Source organism: Rhinolophus sinicus, chromosome 15 (assembly GCF_057876585.1).
Source record: "Rhinolophus sinicus isolate RSI-liver-muscle chromosome 15, RSI-T2T, whole genome shotgun sequence".
NCBI classification, from domain to species: domain Eukaryota; kingdom Metazoa; phylum Chordata; class Mammalia; order Chiroptera; family Rhinolophidae; genus Rhinolophus; species Rhinolophus sinicus.
This window is the reverse complement of record NC_142515.1, coordinates 24,333,949-24,357,804: the sequence shown is the minus strand read 5'-3', so window position 1 is coordinate 24,357,804 and position 23,856 is coordinate 24,333,949. Positions and strand designations below refer to the sequence as shown.

General features: G+C 42.7%; 1 protein-coding gene across 1 annotated transcript in view; it reads left to right on the top strand.

Annotated features, from left to right (window-relative positions):
* ABCC2 (ATP binding cassette subfamily C member 2) overlaps positions 1-23,856 on the top strand; it is a 54,756-nt gene that overhangs the window by 6,000 nt on the left and 24,900 nt on the right. Inside the window, exons 3-16 of the mRNA XM_019724878.3 lie at positions 7,020-7,145; positions 8,567-8,701; positions 8,903-9,010; positions 9,412-9,467; positions 10,716-10,950; positions 11,424-11,587; positions 12,409-12,586; positions 14,362-14,616; positions 15,427-15,492; positions 17,493-17,630; positions 18,169-18,315; positions 19,982-20,066; positions 20,729-20,795; positions 22,306-22,432. Of these exons, the coding sequence (XP_019580437.3) occupies positions 7,020-7,145; positions 8,567-8,701; positions 8,903-9,010; positions 9,412-9,467; positions 10,716-10,950; positions 11,424-11,587; positions 12,409-12,586; positions 14,362-14,616; positions 15,427-15,492; positions 17,493-17,630; positions 18,169-18,315; positions 19,982-20,066; positions 20,729-20,795; positions 22,306-22,432 (1,887 nt within the window). The remainder of the gene's footprint in view (positions 1-7,019; positions 7,146-8,566; positions 8,702-8,902; positions 9,011-9,411; positions 9,468-10,715; positions 10,951-11,423; positions 11,588-12,408; positions 12,587-14,361; positions 14,617-15,426; positions 15,493-17,492; positions 17,631-18,168; positions 18,316-19,981; positions 20,067-20,728; positions 20,796-22,305; positions 22,433-23,856) is intronic.

Here is a 23,856-nt window from a genome sequence, read left to right as displayed (position 1 = left end):
ATGTCCTGAGATTTCATGAGTCTGTTTACATGGATCTTTTTTCATTCGATGGATTCTACACTTTCAGCCTAAGAACTCATGTCTTTCTTATCTCTGAGACATTTTCATATATTACTCCTTTCATTTTTTCCTCTAATTTTGAAATTCCATTTCTCTGAATTGGACCCTCTGAATTGATCCTCCTTCTCAACTTCTCTCTCTCTCTCTCTCTCTCTCTCTCTCTCTCTCTCTCTCTCTCTCTTTAAAATTTCTTTTCCCTTTCCCCCAGTGTTCTGAAAGATGTCCTCAATTTTTTCTTCTGGTTGTCTTAAAGAGCCTTTATTTTAGCGATCATTGGTTTGATTTCTAAGGATTCTTCTTAATTTCTGAATATACTTAACGTTTAAATAGAAACCTATTACTTCTCTTATCTCTCTTAGGACATTAATTTTAAAATAATTTAAAATTCTCTTCTGTTCATGCAATCATTTCTGTTTGTCTCATCCCAGAATCATTGTTTTGTTTAATTATCTTGGCTATCTTCTTTGCTAGTATTGTTTTTTCTCTGCTGTCTGGTGGCTCTTAGTGTTCTGTTTGTTCATCTGAGCACATGTGGCTGGAGTAGGTCCCTTTTCCACTACATGTCTGCTTCTGCCGCTGCCCTCTTCTTGATGGGAAGACTGCCTGTTACCTGCGAGTCCTGGGTCATTGTCTGGACTTACACAGAACTTCAATTAAGACTCTGATTTCTGTCCTGTTTCCCATTCTTACGTGCTGTCAGGGCTGACTACAAATAATAGATTTATATCAGTTGAGACTCTCTCGCCTCCAAGTCACATGTATTGGTTTAAACAATAAACATCTTATATAATAAGAAGTCCAGAGGTAGTGCGGTTCCAGGATTGTTAATGTAGCAGCTCAACAATATCAACAGGTGGCTGATCATGTGCGTCTGATAACGTCGGCAAAGCAAGTCAGGTACCAAGCTAGCACATGCCTACAGGATGGCTGCCGCAGCTCCAGGCGTTACACCCTCAGGCCAGCGTCCAGAGGCAGGTAAAGGGTGCAGGTGCCCTTCTGCATCACTTAAAAAAAAAAAAAAGCTTTCTTGTGATATAACCCACATATCATAAGAGTCACCTGTTTAAAGTGTATAATTCAGTGGTTTTTAGTGTACTCACTAATTTTGTGACCATCACCACTATCTAATTCCAAAATATTGTCATCACTCCCAGAAGAAATCCTGTACCTGTTAAGCAGGAACACCGTATTCCCTCTCCCCTCTCCCCCAGTCCCTGGCAACTACTAATCTACTTTCTATATCTATGAATTTGCTTATTCAGGACATTTTACATACTTGGAATTATGCAATATGTAGCTTTTAGTATCTGACTTATTTCATCTAGTGCAAGGTTTTCAAGATTTACGCATGTTGTAGCATGAATCAGCGCTTCCTTTTATTGAAAGTTTTTTTTATTGTAGTAAAGTACATGTAAGATAGAAGTTACCATTTTAACCATTTTAAAGCATACAATTCAGTGGCATTAAATACATTCACAATGTTGTGCAGTCATCACCACTGTCTAGTGCCAGGACTTTTTCATCTCACTAAATGTAAACCTTGTTCCCATTAAACACTCATTCCCCGTTCCCTCCACCCTTATCCCCTGGCAATCACAGACCTGCGTTTGGTCTCTGTATATGCCTAGTCTGGATAATTCATATATAAATGCAAAGATAATATGTGGCCTTTTGTATCTGGCTTCTTTCATTTAGCATTATGTTTTCAAGGTTCATCCATGTTGTAGCTTGTACCAATATTTCATTCCTTTTTATGGCTAAGTAACATACCATTCTGTGGGTATACTGTATTTTGTTTATTTATTCACCAGTTGATGGACAGTTGGGTTGTTTCTATTTTTTGTCTACTTTGAATAATGATGTTAGGAACATTTGTGTACAAGTTTTTGAGCAGACATAGGGTTTCATTTTTCTTGGGTGTATACTTAGGAGTAGAATTGCTGAGTCATATGGTAACTCTATATTTTGAGGAACTGCCAAACTGTTTTCCAAAGTGGCTGCACCCTTTTATATTTCTGCCACTAATGTATGAGTTTCTAACACAATAGTACACCCTTATCTGTGGTTTTGCTTTTCACAGTTTCAGTTATCTGTGGTCAACCATGGTCTGAAAATACCAAATGGAAAATTCTAGAAGTAAACTATTCATAAGTTTTCAATTGTGTGCCATTCTGAATAACACGAAGAAATCTCTTGAGTCTAGCTCTGACCCACTCAGGACATGAATCCTCCATTTGTCCAGCGTACTCACGCTGTATATGCTATCCACCTGTTTGTCACTTAGTGACAAACGCTGTATGTGCTAGCCACCCATTTGCCACCTGGGTTATTAGATCAGACTGTTGCGGTATCGCAGTGCTTATGTAGAGTCACCCTTATTTTACTTAATAATGGCCCCAAAATGCAAGAGTAGTGATGCTGGCAGTTCAGATATGATAAAGAGAAGTCATAAAGTGTATGTATGTATACAAAAAAATAATAATATATATGGGATTCGGTACAATCTGCAGTTTTAGGCATCCACTGGGGTCTTGGAACATATCCCCCTGTGAGGATAAGGGGGAGCTACTATACTCATCCTCACCAATACTTGTTGTCGTCCATCTTTTTTATTGTAGCTATCCTAGTAGGTGTGAAGTGGTATCTTATTGTGGTTTTGATTTGCATTTCCTTAATGACTAGTGATGTTGAGCATCTTTTCATATGCTTTTGGCCATTTGTATACCTTCTTTGGAGAAAGGTATTATTTGAATAAACTCTTTGCCCCCCCCTTTTTTTTTTTTTTGCTTTTTAAATTTATTTTTAAGTGTGTTTTTCCAGGACCCATCAGCTCCAAGTCAAGTAGTTGTTTCAATAGAGTTGTGGAGGGCGCAGCTCACAGTGGCCCATGTGGGGATCGAACCGGCAACCTTGTTGCTAAGAGCACTGCACCATGCTCTAACCAACTGAGCGAACCAGCCGCCCAATTTGCCCGAGTTTTAATTGAGATATTGTTTCCTTTTATTGTTGAGTTGTAAATAGTTCTTTGTCTTCCAGATCTGTGTATCTCTTTGATCAATGAGGAAAACCTTCCCAGAAGCCCCCCACAAGTTAGTTCTCACAAGCTGTCCCCCCATTTCTATTTGATCAGAATTGTATCACATGCCCATGGCTAATGTGTCACAGGCCAGGGAAATGGGACCATCATGACTGGTTTTAATTCACCTCGTAGGATTGGAAATAGGTCCAGCTTCCACCCAAGCATATGGCTGAGCTGAGTAAGGCAGATATTTTACAAAAGGGGTCGGGGGCGTGGGTTCTGTTAGGAGGAAAAGAATAGCTTTGAGGAGGCAGCTCTACCAGTCAGAGTCCCAACAGGAAACAGACAGTTGAAGCAAAACAGGATAATATGAGGAGATTTTATTTACAAAGGGACCTGGAGCTTAGCAGCAAAGTGTTACCACTCTAGGCTTGAAAGGACAAGAATAGAGAGTGAATCTGGCGGGACAGACAGAAGATACCAGCACAGCAGTGGTAGGTAATGTCTATCTCAGGCTCCCCTTTCACTGCTGCTTTTTCTTGTGTGTGTTTTGGGCCATGGTTTTCTCTGCTGTTACCTGTCACTATTGACACGTTTGCTTTTGTCTTCTATTAATAAAACTTATCTGGTTTACTGAGTTCACTCTTCTTCTTTCATATTCTCAATGCTATTATGGATTTATTTCTTGGACACTGTACCATCATTTCAATGGGATGGGGAAGGATGGGAGATAAACAAGTGTACTAAACCTGACATCTTCGACTGGAAACTCCTGTCTTTTTCTATGAATATTTTTAAAACATAATTGAACTTATTGTATGTGCAATTTTGTAGTCTACTTTTTTTGTTTGAGATGATATAAAAGCATTTCCCAGTGTTAACATTATTCTTAAACATGATTTTAATGACTACAAAATCATTCATCACATGAGAATATCATAACCTATTTTAACAACCCTGACAATGTTAACTCCTCTCAACAAACTCCTCCACCGTTTTGGGATATTTTAGGTTTTATAAATTCTTTATTATTAAAAACGAGACTCCAGCTAACATTCTTGTGAATAAATTTTTGTCCGTAATTCATATTATTTCCTCAGCATAGATTTCTAGAAATAGAATTACTATATCAAAGTATATGAACAGTTTAAAGCTTTTGAAACGTACTGGAAACTTTTTATAATCTAGCAAGTTTTTTTGACAATTTATAGTATCACCAAAACTACATTAAAGTGCATTTCTCTGCACTCTCGCTAGCATTATGTCTTATATTTTTCTTTAATTTTATATGCAAAAATGTCATCCTATTGTTTTACTTTGCATTTCTGTAGATACTAATGCAATGGATTATTTTAAAATTTGTTAAGAATATTTCTTAATTTGTGGCTTGTCTGTTGACATCACTTGCTCACTTTTTAAAATGGAGGTTTTAGTGTATTTAACTTTATATCTTTTGAATAGATAATTTACAGAGGTTTACAAAATTAAAAAAAAATTTTTTTATTGGGGAACAATATGTTTTTCCAGGACTCATCAGTTCCATGTCAAGTCATTGTTTTCAGTCTAGTTGTGGGGAGTGCAGCTCAACTCCAAGTCAAGTCATTTTCAATCTAGTTGTGGAGGGTACAGCTCATTGGCCTATGTGGGAATGCAACCGACAACCTTGGTGTTATGAGTACTGTGCTCTAACCATTGAACCAACTGGCCGCCCGAGGGTTACAAAATTTAAAAGGTACAAAAGGGTGCATGATACTCTAGTCACTCATTCCTGTTTGAGTTGGCAAACATCAATACCAGTTCCAGAGATAAACAACTCATGCTTGTACAAATACCTACCTACATATAAGTATATTTTTTCCCCACAAATGCTCATGTCTTATGTACATTCTCCGCGTCTTGGAGAGCCTTCCATTTTTAGCACATAAAGATCTGCTTCTTTCTTTTTATTGACTACTTGAGACGCTGTTATTTGGATGTACCATAACTTATGTGTCTAAATGATAGAAATTTATGTGGTTTCCAGCTTTCTGCGATCATAAGTAATGCTGCAATAAATAGCTTTGTACATATGAGTGTGTCTAAAAGATAAACTCCTAGAAATGAAATTACTGGTTAAGGGTATGTGGACTCAAAATTTTTATAGATAGTATAAATTCCCCTCCATCGAGATTTTTCCTCTGTCTCACCAACTTTTTATTATCAAACGTTTTGATATTTGCTAATCAGTTAAGTGAAAAGTGATATGTCATAATTTGAAATTGCACTCTCCTATGAGTGAAGTTAAACATCTTTTCATATGTTTAGAAGCCTTTTGTGTTTCTTTTTCTTTAAATTACCATTTATATTCTATTTTTTTGCATTTGGTGGTTAGTTTGTTGTTTTCTATAAATTGCTTTGTAGTTCTTTATAACATACATTGATCTTTTTGGTATGGATTTCTTTGTGTGTTTCTAATCAATTTGTACAGAGTTTAATATATGTAAGCCCGTGGCAAGGCCCCTCCTTTTCCTTGGCCTGGGGAATGGTCTGCTGGTTGGTGTTCTCTTTATCCTCAAGGGTGGGTGCTTTCGCTCCAGCTTATTCTTTTTTATCTCCTAATTGACCTAAAGGCAAACATAACTTACCACTTCAAAAGCTATTATTTTTTCAAAAAAAAAAAAAAGAAAAGATTCATAGTTTCATGTGAGGAAAGTACAATACTGTGTAGTGTGTTATATACTTGAGAAAACTGCATTTCCCTTATTAACCTGTCTTTGACTCTATGCTTTGCTAACTAGTAGCACTGGTCCTGTTAGTTAAAGGTGCATTCGTTTTCCTCGGCTGGTTCTCATTACAAAGGGCCTTGTATCTCTGCCTGAGGCATTCTGGATGAACGAGACATGGGACTGAGTAAAGATAAGATGGGAGTAGAAAGGGATGAGGGTAGGCAAGATAGTACAAAAGATCCTCATTTTGAGGGCTGAGATATGAGTGGAGCTCCTCAGCAGAAGTAGTAATTTTCATTCTTGATGGGTAGGGGTGGTACTTTAGAACAATACAATATGTATCATATCTCGTGTGCTCATACAACAAATATTGTTTGGCTTGGAGTCATCTTAGGATGACATAGCTGCAATCATTGCAATATTAACTTCAAAGGTTATAGGGGGGAAAGGCTGGGACTAATGACCAAAGAAAGGTGATAGTACCAACCCAAGGGGGGGGATCACCCCCTTAAATCTATTGTATAAGTTATCTATTGCTGTATACGAAATTATGCCCAAATTTAGCAGTTTAAAAATAAATGGTTTTTATCTCACAGTTTCCCTGCGTGAGGAATATGGGAGCAGCTTATCTGAGTTCTGCTTCAGGATCTCTCATGAAGGTTATAGTTAATAAGCTGGGACGAAGGTCATGTAGAGTTTTGATTGTGGCTAGAGGATCTGAGTCTAAGATGACTCACTCACGTGGTTGTTGGCAGGAGACTCAGTCCCTTACCAAGAGGACCTCTCCAAAGAGCTACTTAAGTGTCCTCATGCTGGGGCTGGTGACTTTCCCTGCAGTGAGTGATCTAAGACAGAGAACAAGGAGGAAGCCACATTGTTTTCTGTGACCTGGTCTTGGAAGTCACACACTGTCACTTCCACCGTATCCTATTCATTAGAAGCATGTCACTAAGTCCAGCCCACACTGAAGGGAAGGGAAACTAAGCTCTGCTTTTTGAAGGGAAGCATATTAAAGGGTACATTTTAAAATCATTGCACTCAACATTCCTCAGAAACACTTACAGCATACGTTGAACTGCATCCCATTGTTTGAACTACACGTATCCATTTATGCCTGAAATATTTATTGAGTGTGTCATCTGAATCACTGAATACCATTTTTACCATGTGTTACTGGAAACCATTTTATTCTAAAGAATTATATCTTCCTAACTGTGGTCTTTTTCCTTTCTCAGGTGCTTGTTGGGTTTCTTCTTATTCTAGCAGCCATAGAGCTGGCCCTGGTACTCACAGAAGACTCTGGGCAAACCACAGTCCCCGCCATTCGATATACCAATCCCAGCCTCTACCTGGGCACATGGGTAAGGCCCATCACCACTTCTGCCCTGTTTATCTTCTCTCTGCTCATGGTCATCTAGCTGAAATGTACTTTTTTAGAATGAAATTAAATCTAATTTCATCTGCCTTTTTCAAGGACCTACGATCAGACAAAGGTTGATTATAATGGGGGTGAGACAAATTTTAGCTTTTCATCTTCTTTGGAACGCTAGTTTATAGAGCATTCTCCCTAGGGTAAGTGCTAGCATTAATGACTAAGATATGTATCTTATGCCTTCATATCTTGCCACCTAAAGAGCATACATGAAATTCAAGTTTCTTAATATAAAAGAATTTTCTTAAATGCTATAAATATTAGTTTTAAATTGATTGATTGTAGACTCTAATCAATAGATCACTGAGTCTAGAGTTGTTCATATAAACTTGATGACAGACGTTTCTTCTGTAAGCACGTGTTTTTTGACGGGGATGCTATCCAATGAAGTAGATGCCATCAGTTTAAAACAGGAAGATGCCTCATTTTTATCTGGGTTTCCAGTCTTTCTTAAAAAATCAGAATGTCTGGCAAGTATGGGCCTGCCTTCCCACAGGGCAACGGTCAGCTAGGCTTGAGTCGCCGTTTCCCGCCCTCATTACACCAGGCATGCGCTCAGTACTGACCCCACACTCATTTCACTCAGTACCATGTCTGCCTGGCCCCTGCAGGCATCGTCGTTTAACGCGATTATAAAACAAGGGCGGGGTTAGGCAGTGGTATGCTGTAGTTGGCTCACAGAGCTGACTGTGTGTATCTTTTTACCCCTGTGTCTAGTGACATGCTGGAACTTGAAATCTACCACAGTGGCGGAATATATACCACAGAAATTGGCAAATACTGCATATCATAGCTTTTATTTTTTTCTTCCAGAATGCTAGTTTACTAGCATAGCACTGGGTTTAGGAAACTAACATTTAATTACTTATATCCAAGTGAGATGTTACAAGGCAAGTTGCTTTTATTAATTGCTTAGTCTGATATTAGAAAATCATGATACAGTCACCTCACACCTATCTAGCAGAATCTGCCTCCCCCAGCTGACTATGGTAGTACCTGAAGTTAATTTCCTTGGGTCTTGAAAAGATTTTTCTAGCTCCCTAAGTACCTCCACTAAAATGCAGATGGTGACCCTCTCCGTTCTTGGCTAGCTCCCCACCCAAGTATGGTTGAACAGAGATGGCGTGGGGAAAGGGGTCCCAGGAAGAGCACAGAGGCCCTGAAAGAGAAAGTTGGATGGTGTCAGGGAGGAAATCTAGTTTGGCATTTGTGTGCTTTCTGCTTGGCCAGATTAGGTACAACAATTTCCTCCTTCGGCCCTCCTTTCTTCCTGTTTTCTGACATGCTTTTTGGCTCTTGTCCTTGGCTAGTGGTCGTATTTTTCCAAACTTGATGTGAATTTCTCTCTAGCTCCTGGTTTTGGTGATCCAGCACAGCAGGCGATGGTGTGTGCAGAAGGACTCTTGGTTCCTGTCTCTGTTCTGGATTCTTTCAATACTCTGTGGCACGTTCCAATTCCAAACTCTGATCCGGATGCTCTTACAGGTAAGGAGGACAGAGAGGGTGACATGAGGAAAAACTGTCGGGCAACTTCTAAGTCGGAGCCAATGGCATAAAATAAGTTGAGCTCCAGGATAGAACTGTGTTTAGGGGATTTGATATAGGCTTTAATCACAAGTTTAGACTTAATTTGGATAAAAGGCTGATTTTCTCGTTTTTTTGTTTTTGTTTTTGTTTTTCCCGTAGGGCAGCAATTACAATCTGGCCTATTCCTGCCTGTTCTTCATCTGCTATGCATTCCAAATCCTCATCTTGATCCTTTCAGCATTTTCCGAAAAAGATGACTCATCAAATGTGAGACTCTAAATCTACACCTCATAGGTTATTTAATTGAATGGCACCTTGACAAATGTAACTTTGAGCTGTCTCACGGAGGTCCCCTAAGCCCAGAGTACAATAGTATAGACCATTTTATGACATAAGAAAACAGAAGGTGACTAGAGTATAAAAGTATTAACTTTTACATTGACCCGCCAATCTTTAGCATAGACATTTAATCCGTACCTCTCTGCCCGAATTTCTGATTATCATTCTACTGGTGACCTTGCAGTCGCTAAATAAACACATATGTTGGCCAGCCGACTTCTGTATCATATCTAGTTTCCAGCACAACATTATATCCATTTCCGATTTTAGAGCCCATAGAGTTCCTATTTCCAACTGATTTACTTTCTAATTTTTTGTCTGTCTTGCAGAATCCATCACTCACGGCTTCGTTTCTGAGTCGCATTACCTTTTGTTGGTATGACAGGTAGGAAATGCCTGAAGGATGGGTCGTCTCTATCTCTACCCCCTCACTCTTCTGAAAGTGGTAGAAATCTTAATTTTTAAAAATGCCTCCTGTGGCCTCCATTTCCCCTCTATTTAGTCAGAGTCAGAGAATGTTAAAACTTACAGATCAATGTAGTTTAGTTCCTTCACCAGGCAGATTGGGAGGCTGAGAGAAGATGGAGGAAGATTTGCTTTTGGTAGTCTGGGGGTTCCGTGGAGATAAGGTAGGACAGTAAGAAAAGGAGAGAGTAGGGCTGGAAAGGGGAAATGTGGGGGCAGGCACTGTGGCACAGCCTTGGAAGGTAAGGGATGAAACAGCTGGCCTGGGCTTCCGGAAGAGCTGGAGCAGGCGTTCTTGTCCTTTGTGGTTCCATGGACCCTTTCGGCTGGTATCACCCATGAATCCCTTCTCAAATAATATTTTAAATGCATAAAATAAAAGACATGGGATTATAAAGGAAAACAAATATACTGAAATATAATTACCTAAATTATTTTTTAAAAAAAACCAATGACACCTGAAACTAATTTTTAAAAAAAGTTAAAAAAAATAAAAATAAAAATAAATAAAAAACCCAAATGAGTGCTATAGTAATACAAGTGCTTCTTTATTAATGTATTAAATAACAAGACCTAGTGATGGGTCTAATAATGACCATACAAAGTAGTAATGAGTATGACAGAGCCATGAAAACATCTGTGATTTCTCCCAGTGACAAAAGTACAGTTACTCCTTTTTACAACTCTGGCTGGTTATGTACCCTCATATTAGAAGGAAAGGCTAAATATCGATTAGAAGCTATTAAAAATAAAGATGTGATTTATTTTCCATCCATATTCTCAAATCTGAGGTTGAGGAGCCCTGATCTAGAGAGAAAGTATGGAGGCAGCCTCAAGGAGATGTTGTAGCAGCAGAGAGGCAGCCACTGTTTGAGGAGGAAGGAGCAGGGGGCAGTGATGCTCTTTTGGCTCTTAATTCAGTAGTGCCCCGTCCCTTCCCTTTCTCTTTTCTTCTATCACCTTCTGTCATCCCCACCCGATCCCTTTCCTGCTCTCCCCACTCTGTCAAGTTCAAAGGGTCAGGAGATGGGCTGGTGGGACAAGGGAGAAGTCCCATTCTTCTGTCCCTCCATCCCGGAACTGGGAGGCAGGTTTTGATAGAGGCATCAGGGAGACAGCCTGTGACCCAGCCTGTGGGGTCTCAGCGTGTGGGTCACTCTTGTTTCAGCATTATTCTGAAAGGCTACAAGCGACCTCTGACACTCGAAGATATCTGGGATGTTGATGAAGAGATTAAAACCACAACACTGGTCAGCAAATTTGAAACGTGCATGGCAAGAGAGCTGCCCAAGGCCAGGCGGGCATTCCAGAGAAGGCAGCAGAAGAACTCCCAGTGGAACTCTGGAGCCAGGCTGGATGGCCTGACCAAGAACCAGAGTCAAAGCCAAGATGTCCTTGTCCTGGTAACTTTCCCATGAGGGTCTGTGTGAATGTGCTGTACGTCTCAGGCAAGAGGACATCAGTGTCCTGGGGATTTTTGTGCTCACATTTTTTACACCACTTTATACTTTGCAGTGCATTTCATGTTATTAGTAGGATTCACAATACTGATAACCTTAGTGATGGATTCATGGGGGTATAATGTACTATTTGCTCTCTTTTGGGGTATATTTGAAATTTTCTATAATAAAATGCTTTTAAAAATAGAAAGATAAAATAATACTAGAATTTGTACCTTAGTGGGATTTAGCATTAGCAGTTAATTCATTTACTTTTTCACTTGAAAATATTTATTGAGAGCCGCTGTGTGTCACCAAACCCTGTACAAAACAGGCAACTGGGCTCAGGGGCTTAACACCCTGGAGCTGTTCAGTGCAGGACAAAGTCTTACATCCACAGCTCTGTGGACTCCGTTGTTGTTTGGTTTCATGCCTAGGAGGAAGCTAAAAAGAAAAAAAAGAAGTCTGGGACCACAGAAGACTTTCCCAAGTCCTGGCTGGTCAAGACCCTCTTCAAAACCTTCTACCTCATACTCCTGAAGTCGTTCCTGCTCAAGCTAGTGCATGACATCCTCATGTTTCTGAATCCTCAGCTGCTCAAGTGAGTCCCCGAGTCTGGGCTTGCCTCAGGACCTTCGCGGCCACTCTCCTTTTGGCCACTTGTTGATGCATGCGGGAGCTTATTATTAAATTCCCGTTTTTTAAATGCTCATAATTTTCTTCCACCTCATAGCGTTGTATTCATGAAACGGGCAAGGCAGCTTTCAAAATCTAAGATGATACGTACTTTAGCCTCCCTCTTTGCCATGTTGCCCATGCCCCCACCACCACAGGAAGACAGGTACTTGTTAGGGGCTCTGTGTGCTAAACAGAACTGCTGTGGGCTGAGCCACATCCAAGAGAGGGGCAGCATATCCCAGGGGAGCCTGGTACCTCGTGTCTGTGACCTCATCGTTTCGCAGTCACCGACTTCAATGGAAGGTTCAGGTTAATCATGACAGACTGTACATGCCCCTGGGATCTATGGGATGAACTATTCTCCAAGGGAAGCCCTTCTAACTCGTGCTGCATACGTGTCCCAATTCCTTGCCAGGCTTGCATTGTCTGGGAACGAATCGCTTTGCCCACACAGCCTCTTTTACCAGGGGTTGTGGGGAGACAGGGACAAAGCATTGCAGTGGCAGCTCCGTGGAACATTCATTATCCCTTCTCACAGCCATGGGTCATCCACTCTAGGCTCTTGCTGCTCATCTCCGAGCCAAAGCAAGAGGGTTGGCATGACTGTGGCTCTCAGTCTTCCAAGAGCATTGGCATTCTGGTTACTTTTTTTACCTACAACGTAGGGTGGAGTAGCTGGCGATGCAAGGACGGTGACGGTGAGGAGGCAGAGGCTTGATAGGCATTACTTCTTTGCTCTGGCAGATTGCTGATCTCCTTCGCAAATGACCCTGACACCTATTTGTGGACTGGATATCTCTATTCAATCCTCTTATTCTTCGTGGCCCTCATCCAGTCTCTTTGCCTTCAGTATTACTTTCAACTGTGCTTCATGCTGGGTGTAAATGTACGGACAACCATCATGGCCTCTGTATATAAAAAGGTAAGTGGCATTTGTCAGCATCACCAAAGAAAATCCCCTTAGTAAACGTGGGCATTTATTCCAAGATTGAGGAAAATTTGATAGAAATGATAAATGACCTCAGCATTTGATTTTGATTAACCATATAGCCTTCTTTCGATGTTCCTTTGGAAATGAAAATATGAAAAGTGTGTATGTAGACATAGGGTGTGGGGGATGCGCTCCAGAGAAAAGCTGGCAAGCTGTTCTTGGCCCAGGATCTGCCTCTCCACCTTGAAGGCTTGCATATCTGTCTCTCTTTTCCTACCTCCCTAGACAAGGTGGAAACATGTTGGGAAAGAACATAAAGTCAGAACAAGCTGGCGAGGGGCAGACTCTTAAAACTACCAACATTTACATTTAAACCCAATACTTCATGAAACTGCACTCATGAGACCTGGTGCGTCCATGTCAAATGATAATTTTGCCGTCTCCCCTGCTGAAATGAGTCCCTGAGCCTTGGGTTGCTGCAACTTCTTTTTCTAAATCTGTTGTGGCTGACCAAGCCCTCCTCTGCCTTACAGAGAAGTAAGGCTTAGATCATTTCAATGCCTACAATCAGAGCCAAGACCTGCCCCCAGACAAGGGCTATTGGGACTAAATCAATAACTTTTTCACTTTATTGAGATTTATTGAGAAAAGAAAACTACGGTGATTACCTTGAAGATTTTTTTTTCCTACCAAAGGGGAGGCTTAGAAATGGACTGATTTCTCCAGAACGTTGGTGGCTTAACATGTTAAGAAATTTCCCCCTTTTTACTGGACAACCAAAAAACCCCTGCATGTGCCAAAGAAAAATGTATTCATGGATTAAAATACCAGTAGAGCTTCTAGGACAAGTACCGAGGTAAAAATCTAGGGCCACTCGTAGTCCATATACCAATTAGAAGGAGGCTCTCCTTCCTCCAAGAAAGTGCAGCCCACCAGTGGCAGTTTGGTGAGTATAGTGCAAGCGGGTTTTAGTTCCATCCCAATCCAAGTCCCTTAGGTGGGTGCATTTGTGCAAGACATTGTTGGGCAGCCTTTTGATCTCTTTAACATAAGAACAGGAGGCTCACACTATGAGATTTAAATATCTAGACATTGCCTGCAAATTCCTGACAATAAGTCAGCTTTCCTCTCCAGTCTAAGATCTCTGTCCTGCTTGGGAGCGATTGCAACCTCCTCATAAAAGTATGGCTCCCAATAGCAGGGCCATGTCAAAAGTCAGCAAGGCCAGAATCAATACACACTTCCTTTCTTCATCCCTCCATTTGTTCCATCTTTCAGTATTTGGTTCCCTACTGTGTACCCTGTGATACAGTAGTGAAATGAATGGACATAGCCCTTGTCCTCACAGAGTTTATATCTGGTGGAGAAATAGAAAAAAGAAAACAATTACAGCTCAATGTGATATATGTAATGACAGGGGTAAGTCCAGGACACAGGAGGGCTATCCAACCCAAGCTTGAAAGTCAGGCAAGTCTTCTCTGGAGAAGTTCCACCTAAGCTGACACTAAAAGATAAATAGGAATTTTGTGAGCAATGAAGTGGGGGTGGGACGTGGGGTTGGAGAAGGTGGGAATAGAAGGAAAGAGTGGTCAAGAATGAGAGAACACTGTTAGTAAAACTTGGAGGCAAGAAGACACAGCCCCTTGAAAACATTGTGTCCATAGGGAGCCCACCCTTTGGCTGTGTTCTCACTTCTTGAGTTTCCCCTTTGCTCCCCAGTATCCTTGGCCTTGTCCATGGATTCCAACCCCGATCTTTATCTTTAGTCGCTGATCCTATCCAACCGGGCCAGGAAGCAGTACACCGTTGGCGAAACAGTGAACCTGATGTCTGTGGATGCCCAGAAGCTCATGGACGTGACCAACTTCATCCACCTGCTGTGGTCAAATGTTCTACAGATCTCCCTATCCATCTTCTTCCTATGGAGAGAGTTGGGACCCTCGGTTTTAGCGGGTGTTGGGCTGATGTTGCTCCTAATCCCAGTTAATGGTATAATCGCCACCAAGAATAGGGCAATTCAGGTAAAGAAACAGAGTCACCCTGGGGATATATAGACTTCCTTCAAAGTCTAAAGTCTTTCGCTTATTTTATTCTAACTCTTGGTGGGAGTGTGGGTGAGGCAAAGCTGCTGGAAGACTTTCCAGCATTCCAGATGAACTTGGCTTTCTTTATCTTCTCTTTTCATCTTCTGACCACTTTTTGGGTTTATATACTGTATCTCCATTCATGTCAGAGGGAAGAGCCTGATTGCAGAGAGAACAGCTGCTCAGGGACCCTGCACATACCTCTACCACCCTGCTCCACGGGGCTGTTCTTAGAACAGTGATTATTGGCCCTGTTTCCCCATCATAGCAACACAAACCCACCACACACAGCAGTCACCCGAGGGACCCAAACTAAGCCTGAGTCCTGGCAATCAACCCTGCTACGCAGAGAATTAAATGGTGATGTGATAGTGAGTTGACTAGGTGGCTGTTTTAGATTATGGGGTCAGGAGAGGCCTCTGTGAGGAGGGGACGTTTCAGCTGGGCTCTGCACAACACAAGCCTGACCAAGAAGGAGTAAGCCTTGAGAAAAACAATCCAATAAAAAAGCACAGTTAGGCCAAGGCTGGGGGCAAAAATGAGCTTGGCACTTTCAAGAATCAGAAAGAAGGTGGGTGTGGCAGAGACAGAGTGAGCAAAGAGGGGAGTGGGAGAGACACATCCCATCACTGGGCACCTCAAGTTCTTACCAAGTGACAGCCAAAAATGTCACCGAGACCTAACGTGTTCGGCAAATCTGGACACTCTCACATGGAAGTGTGTTTTGTTTTTACTTTTTCCTTGCAGGTCAAAAATATGAAGAATAAAGACAAACGTTTAAAGATCATGAATGAGATTCTCAGTGGGATCAAGGTGAGAAGCCAGGGGTAGGTGGCGCTCTGGGTGCAATGACAGAAGCAGTGGGCACTTGGCCTTAATGAGCCCTGGTGGAAGCTCCTGCTCCTAGGCCCATGGGTGTCACATGACTCACATGACCCACAAATCTCCTTCTCCTACTACCCCTCTCAGGCCCTCTTTTAAACCTGGGTTTGTATTTATTTACCTTAAATGGTTTCTTTTGTTTTTACGTTACCTTATAAATTGTCGAATGTGCACAAAAGTAAACAGAATGATATAATGAACCCCCATGGACATTGCCCAGCTCCAGTAGTTATCAGCACAACCTAACTAGTTTCACCTCTACCCTTCCAATCTCCACTTGACGCCCTTCTGGATCATTTGAAAGAGAATCTCAGGTTATCTTGTCATTTCATTAGTAAATACCTTGTATATATTTCTAAAAGAAAGACTTTGTTTCTAAAGATACCATTATCACACCTAAAAAAATTAACAATCATTCTTTGGTACCATTAAATTTCCCCAATTGCCCCCTTCATCTCTCTCTTTTTTAAAAAACTGTTTATCAGTTTGAATAAAGATTCAAAAAATATCCACACATGGCACTTAGTTAATAATGCTTTTAATCTATAGTAGTCCCTGCCCTCCGCCTTTTTATTTTGGTCATATTGGAGAAACCAGGCTGTCTTCTTTCCTGTATTTCTTGTAAATTGGTAGGTAGATCTAAAACTTGATTAGATTTAGGTTTGATTTTTTTTTTTTTTTTTTTTTTTTGAGGGTGGGGTGGGGGTAGGAGAGTAAGGATGTTACAGTAACGATGCATGTGCCGGGGTACAGGCTTTGTCAGACCGATTCACCCCTTATTAAGTTTCCTGCCCTTCTTTCACCTAGAACAGTGATTTGTGGCCTTTGCAGCATGTTTCAATCCCCTGGGATGTTTGTAAAATCCACTAAGGCTTGAACCCTAATTCAGACCAATTACATTAGACTTTCTAGGGGTGAGGCCCAGGCATATGCTATATTTTTAAAGCTTCCTAAGTGATCTAATATGCAGCTAAGATTGAAAAACCACTCATAAAAGTTTTAGCAGCCACTGCTCATCATGGCCTTGATCTATTATTTCATTAGGAGTTATGAAGGGGTGATATTTTAGTTCTGTCTTTCCTTTGTCGTTGAATAGTTGGAATTCTATGAAGAAGAACTATCTTAATCAACTAGTTGATTACCTTAAAATAAAATTTGTACAGGATAGGAAGGATAAATGCTTTCTTCGAAGTTTTCAAAATAATACATTTCATCCTCCAAAGGTGACCAATAAGATCTTATGTGTGTGTATGTGTATGTGTGTGTGTGTGTATGTGTGTGTGTGTGTATATATATATACACACATATGTATGTATATATGTATATATGTGTGTGTATATATATATATAGTTTTGAATTCATTGATTTTACGTTACCCTAAACTTCTTGAAAATGAAACATAGGCCCCTTTTAATGCCCTGATATTTCTTCACACAGAGCTCTGAGCTGCCTTCCTGCTAATGTGGCAAAATTGAATAGACTTGGTTTTGAGTCTCAACTCTACCACTAGCTAGCTTGGTGACTTTGGACACCAAAGCTTAGCCTCCCTCTGCCTGTTTCCTATTGTTAAAATGGGCACAATAATTCTACAAAAGTAGGGGACTAACTCTCCCTGGTTTGCCCAGAATTTTCCAGGTTTACACTGAAAGCCTCATGTCCTGGGCAATCCTGAGTCCCAGGCAAACTCGGAGAGGTGGGCAGACTTCAATTGTTATAGGGATGAAGTCAAATAATGTATTTAAAATGTCTTGTATGTAATAGATTGTCAACAAAAAGAAGCCACCTTTCGTAATTATACTTTATAATCTGGATTTCTACACCAACCCCCCCTTCAAATTTTGGGGAGCATATCCTACAACCCGGGTGGATGAGATGCACTTGATGTCCTTTTGGGGTAACAGTGTGAGCTGTGTTCTTTTTTATCCGATTAGATCCTGAAATATTTTGCTTGGGAACCTTCATTCAAAAACCAAGTCCACAACATTCGGAAGAAAGAGCTCAAAAACCTGCTGGCGTTTGGGCAGATGCAGTCTGTGATGATGTTTCTCTTATTCTTAACTCCGATCCTGGTGAGTGACACGAGGCAGGGGGCGGGGTCAGCTTCCGTAAGAGAAAGCTCTGTCCTAGATAGATTGCCCCAAACATCGAGGCCTGACCCCCAAATCCAGGGAACTCTGCCCCTCTCTTTAACTCTTACCTCATGCCGCCAACCCTAGTTTCACCCCTGTGTACAATTTGGTGGTCTTGGAGCCCAGAGCACGTTGCTAGGATGTTCGGCATGAATGTGGTATCCAGGAATGGTTTGTATGGACGACAAGGAGGGCTTCTTGTCTTCTTGGGGAGGCCATGTGAGTCAATAGCAGAAGAAACACTGATATAGGAACCAGGAGACCCGAGCTCTGCTCCCAGCTATGCCATTAATTAATTGAGTTTGTGTCTCAGGCAAGATTTTCCTCCTCCTCAGCTTTCTTATCTGTAGCATGGGAAATTTGAGATAATCCCTAAATACCTTTAACTCCAGTAACTGATGTACTGTGTTCCTGAGACTTAGTACAAGGCGGCGTGAGCCCTTTTAGGAATAAAGTGCTCATGACCTTGCTTTTCCAGGTATCTGTGGTCACATTTTCAGTTTACGTCCTGGTGGATAGCCATAATATTTTGGATGCAGAAAAGGCCTTCACCTCCATCACCCTCTTCAATATCCTTCGCTTTCCCCTGAGCATGCTCCCTATGGTCATATCCTCCATGCTCCAGGTAAGTAGGAACGTCCACTGCGAACTGCTTGTCTCTGATTAAAAGCCTTAGATTTCAGAAGGACTGGCCAGTCACCTCCCATTTCTAGCTTCTGCTGGTGAACTTTCAATTACAGAGGTTTGTTTGGTCTCTGGAGAACAGTGGTTTGATGTCAGTAAGCTCTCTGAGCCCCGTTATCTGACATACCACGAGGATGAGCACACCAGTCTCACCTACCTCACAGGAAGACAATGTTTGTGAAAGCATCTATGACTAACCTTGGTACCTGGGACTTTTCTAAGCCCCTGTCCCACCCTGATTTCACCCCACATTTCCCCAAGACTCTCGGGGGGATTCATATTGGTATAACATTAGGGCACGATGGCATCAAGGGACAGAAAAGACCCTTCCTTTGCCGAAGCCATGTGGTGGTAAAAACCTAAGGCAATTTGGGAGCCTCAAGCTGTCAGATAGTGAGTTTGGAGTTCCAGAGGCCTTGGGTGGGCCGCAGGGGGTATCTGGCTCCTGAAAACTGAGCACGTTCCCTGAGATGGACCAGGTACAAGACCTTGGGCGGGGGGTGGGGGGGAGATCACAGGGCAGGTGGTAGCCAGGACTGGTGAGGTAGCCGGGATGACAGAGTGCGGTCATCTGCATTCATCTCACAGGTGGCTGACTGCAGACAGCGCAGGCCATAGGAAAGGCTGGGGCTTAGGACAAGGCCTCCCTGTTCTGGAGGGTGTAGAGAAAAGCTGGCCATTATGGCCAATAAAGAAACAACATGCTCTTTTGAGATTCAGTTTCTTGCATAGCACCTACACGACATCTCAGCAAAGGTGTCAGCTCCCGGCATGCCCTGTCCTACAAGAGGAGACTGAAACAAAAAGGGCCAGATGACAATGCAACAGGGCAGTGGGCACTCTGTTTCTTAGGGGCTGGTCCATGCAGCAGCTGAACAGTTTTATCATCTGCAGTTGCACTAGAAGGAGAGGGCAAGGCAGAAAGCCTATACTTCATCAGAACCCGGGTGGTGATGAGAAACGGTCTCAGGACAGCCTCCCTGGAAGACAGGGAGGCAGGTGAGAGCATCCTTGTAAAAGCTCCTGGAGGTCTTCCCAAGTCCTCATATTCCAGGAACACCATAGGGTGTTCTGCCAGTGCTTTATCAGCTGCAGTTTAAGCTTGGCCTATGTGGAAATATGTCATGGCCACTTCCCCTCCGGAGTCCCAGTGGTGGCTCAGGTAGGACACAGAACGGGTCATCAAGGCCTGGACTCGATTAAAGAAGAGCCCTCCAGGGGCCTCACTGCCAGAACCAGAAAGAAGTTAGGGTCTTACGTTAGGGACAGGCAGCGGGCAGTTTCGAGAACTAGGTCCAAAGATTGGAGAGAGCAGTAGAGTTGCCCTCTCCACGCTTCCCCACCCCCCATGTTTTCTGAAGGGCTGAAACAGAGCATCTTAATTTGCATGTGTCCAGAGCGATGGGCTGTCTCAGGGCTGCGGCCTGGCTGTCTGTGGTGGGGGTTGGGAGGTTCCAGCTGTGGCAAGTGGTAAATTGTAGGCAAGAAGCCTGGCAGATTGACTATCTTCTTCCACATCACAGGCAGATGACAAAGTCCAGGTCCTCTCCCTGATGGAGCTTGTCCTTGGCGTTTTTATTCTTGAGGTCCTTTGTGTCCTTCTCTAGGCCAGTGTCTCCATAGATCGTCTGGAGAAGTACCTGGGAGGGGATGAGTTGGACACATCTGCCATTCGACATGACTGCAATTTTGGTAAATGAATTTGGGAGTTGCTCCCCAAACTTATTCACAGTGCTGGCACCAAAACTTTGATCAAAAGGGAGAGCTAGGGGACTCATCTTGAACCTACATTTACGAATAAGCACACTGCTTCTACGGAAATTATGTTTTTCACTTAGAACAGATGGCTTAGCCAGATTGCTAAACAAAGCTAAGCCAGCTGTTCTGAGGATAAGCAAGGAATTCTGCAAAGGATCTAGAGAGCGGAAGTCAGGATGGAGTCAAGCATACGGACTTGGGAAGATAGGCTGGAGCGAAGGGAAATGCAGCTTCTGGAAGTTTAAGGGTTGGGGGGCCTCCACAGCCAGAGAGAGCAGTGGGTCTGGAATCCAGGGTGGAGAGTGGCTGGATTTACATATGGAGATGGAATTTATACCAGGAGACAAGGAGACAGACAGCCTGGGAATGTACCCAGAGTGTCTGTAGGTCTGGAATTTGGGTTACCAACAGGCTTGGGACTCTAGGCAAGTTGCAGTCCCCTCAGGAGCTTTTGTTTCCTCCTGTTAGTGTGGGAGCCAGCACCTGATACAGGTCATCTCGGGGTCTGCTGGAGGGACACACAGGGCTGAGGAAGGGCCGCCAGACACGAGGGGACCAGCACCTGACCCAAAGAGGTGTTTTTTTTTTCTCAACAGACAAATGCGTGCAGTTTTCTGAGGCCTCCTTTACCTGGGACCAGGATATGGAAGCCACAATTCGAGAGTGAGTTGCTTTTCTAATCCTGTGACTGGGAAATTCCATGCGCTAGGACAATGGGGAGACGAGCTGTGTGCACATGTTCAGTTACATCCTAGTGCAGGCTCAGCCCCTGCAGGGATGAGCGGACGGTTAAGATCCTGAGCCTCCTTGCCCATAACTGTATCTGCCGCCCTGCTTTCCTTCTGTGGGACTACGTGCATCCAGCAGAGAACCCATGAAGACATTTGTTCTCCAAACGGTGGATGGACATAGTGCAGGGTAGGCAGGTGACCTAGGTCTCTGAATATGGTAGAGGATACATACAAGAAACTGAACTCAATTTAAGTTCATTCATTCATTCATTCATTCATTCATTCCAGAATAGTAATCAAGGAGAGTGGAGTTCTTCTCCCAGAGTGGACAATGGGAGCTGCCTCTATAAGATTTAATTTCAGATCTGGATTTTCACATCTAAACAACTCATTCCTACATCCTTCCCTGGAGGCTACCTCCTCTGCCCTAAGCCAACCCCTTCTTGCCACACTGTTGCATGTAATGTGTTTCTCATGCACTTCCTGTAACAGCATACCCCGCTCACCCACTGAGCACAGCGCACAGAATACACCAGGACCCGGAGCTGGTAGATCTTTCTTCACAACTGAGCACACCTTATCATCTCCCTGCTACACCCAAGACTTTCCACCCCTCTCTGCTATTCCTATAGCCTTGAACATGAACTCTGGAATTTGCCCCAGGATGTGTCAGGCCAGAAGCTCCGCCTCTGAACCCTCCCAACCTGAAAGCCTCTCTTTGCTGAGGGAAGGCTGGACACAGCTCCCACTCTGCTTGTAACAGTCTAGAACAGGTTCAGCTCACTGGGCAGCTTCAAAAAGACTGTGAATGAGTTTCTGATGTTCTTAACATCCTAGGAACTCAAACACTCGAGCTGGCACACGGAGTTTCCAGGAGTCTCGCCCAATGTGGACCCCACCCCAGCAAGACACAGCCAAACATCCAAGAGAGAGGCCAGGAAATCTGTGCTTTCAGCAAGGGTTCCACTGAATGGCTAGTCTCATTGAAGAGCCAAGTTTGAGAAACACTGACCTAGTCCAACCCCATTAGTTTAGACATGAGAGTCCAGAGGACGTGACCTTCCAAGATCACACAGCTCGTCAGTGACAAAGTTGGGAGTTGAACTCAGGTCTCCAGGCTCCTACTAGGGTCTTTTTCCATGGTACCATGTTGGTTGTAAGGGGAATTTTCCCAGTGGAAACCCACGGTTGACACAGCTTATAGATGAGTTGAATATGTCAGGGCTTGCTCTCTAGTCAATTAGAGCTAAAACAAACAAAACAAAACAAAATACATACACACATTAAAGAAGCACTTTGGAGTCTTGTATATCCAAGACAAATTTTCCAGTCTTGAGGGAAAATCTCCTAATGCCAGACTTCCCCTAGAGAGTCTGAGAAGTGGCTTGAGCTCCTCCTGAATATCTCCCCTCATCTTCTTCAAATACACTTTTCTCTTTCAGCGTGAATCTGGACATTATGCCAGGCCAGTTGGTGGCAGTAGTGGGCACAGTGGGCTCTGGGAAATCCTCCTTGATGTCAGCCATGCTGGGAGAAATGGAAAATGTCCATGGGCACATCACCATCAAGGTGAGAGGGAACACCAAGGAGAAGACTCTGCCATCTGAATGTGGGCCCTTAGTGCTGCTGTCTTGGGTGGGAGAATGCACTGAGCTCCAGAATCTGGTCACTACTGCTGTTGTGTTGCTGCAGGGAAAAGGTCTTGGAGACATCTGGTAGACTCGTACCCTGTAGATTCTTTGCCCTGCCCCACGTACATAATCAGGCCCTGGGTGCAGAGTCTAAGAACCTGCATTTTGAATGAGCTGCCCAGGTGATTCTCATATGCATACTTAAGTTTGAAAACTGTTGAATAGAGATGTTTTCCTTCAAAGTATAGGCAGTTCTGCTATATCTATGCATGTGTTTCTGAAGGCCTCATGTTCTGCAAAATTATGCAATAAAAATAACAGGACCTGGGGGAAAGAGCTAGTAGAGATTATTAAATGTATATAACTTTGTAACCAGGGTACCAACAAAAACAATAACAACAAAAACAGCAGCACTATAAAAGCCCTGCTGGCAATTGCACCCAGCATCACAATTAATCCTGGGCCTCCCACCTCCTCCTGGGAGGGCACTTGCTTCTGGTACAAAAATTTGATGTAGGGTATAGACATCTTCATTAATTAAGATTTTTTTTTAACAGAGAGGAAATGTTTTTATGCATCTTCATCCGCACTCACGTCTTCCCCAAAGAGCTAAATTTAGGGGCAATTATAGGTACTTGGGATCATTTAACCAGCCACTACTTGCATCCAAAAGAGGCATATCTATCTATGTTTAGCTTTTTTTCCTTAAGGTCTTTATAGATTGCTAATCTTTCTTTTTAATTATGAGAAAGCTTGCCCCTGATTGCTTTACACTGACGTGCTCGCACCATTTTTAACTTCTTCCCCATTACACTGACATTATTTACCAATCACGAATGAGCTCATTTGCATCCAACCAACACGCAGTTTAGCAAAGCAGACTGTACAGATTTAACTCTGTCTCCTAACTCCTTTTCGGAAGCTCTTTCTTGCTACCTTATCACTGAGCTCTTCCTCAAACAGGCATTTGCTACGCTCCGTCTCTCTTTGGACATGATCTGCTTCACGCATCAGCCTGCACCCTAAGTCCAATCTCTTCGTTCTTGCTCCCTAGGATGTCATCTATACTATCCCCCTGTCAGTGGTAGCCCTCTATTGGTCCTAGTAAACTCATTGGGATCTGACTAGAACCCTGTTCAAGAAGCTGTACGTGCATTCATCCCCTAATTTTCAGGATCATGGCTAGAAAGTGATACTGAGAAAAGCGGGACACTGAGTCTTTCTCTCTGGTTGGTACAATAAACACAAGTCCATTTATAAATATCAGATGTTCAGTCAGCCTGACACACATTTCTTCAAATCTAAGTTTCATCGGTTTCTTCCTGCTCCCACCACCCCCTCCTTCAACCCTGCATTTCTGGA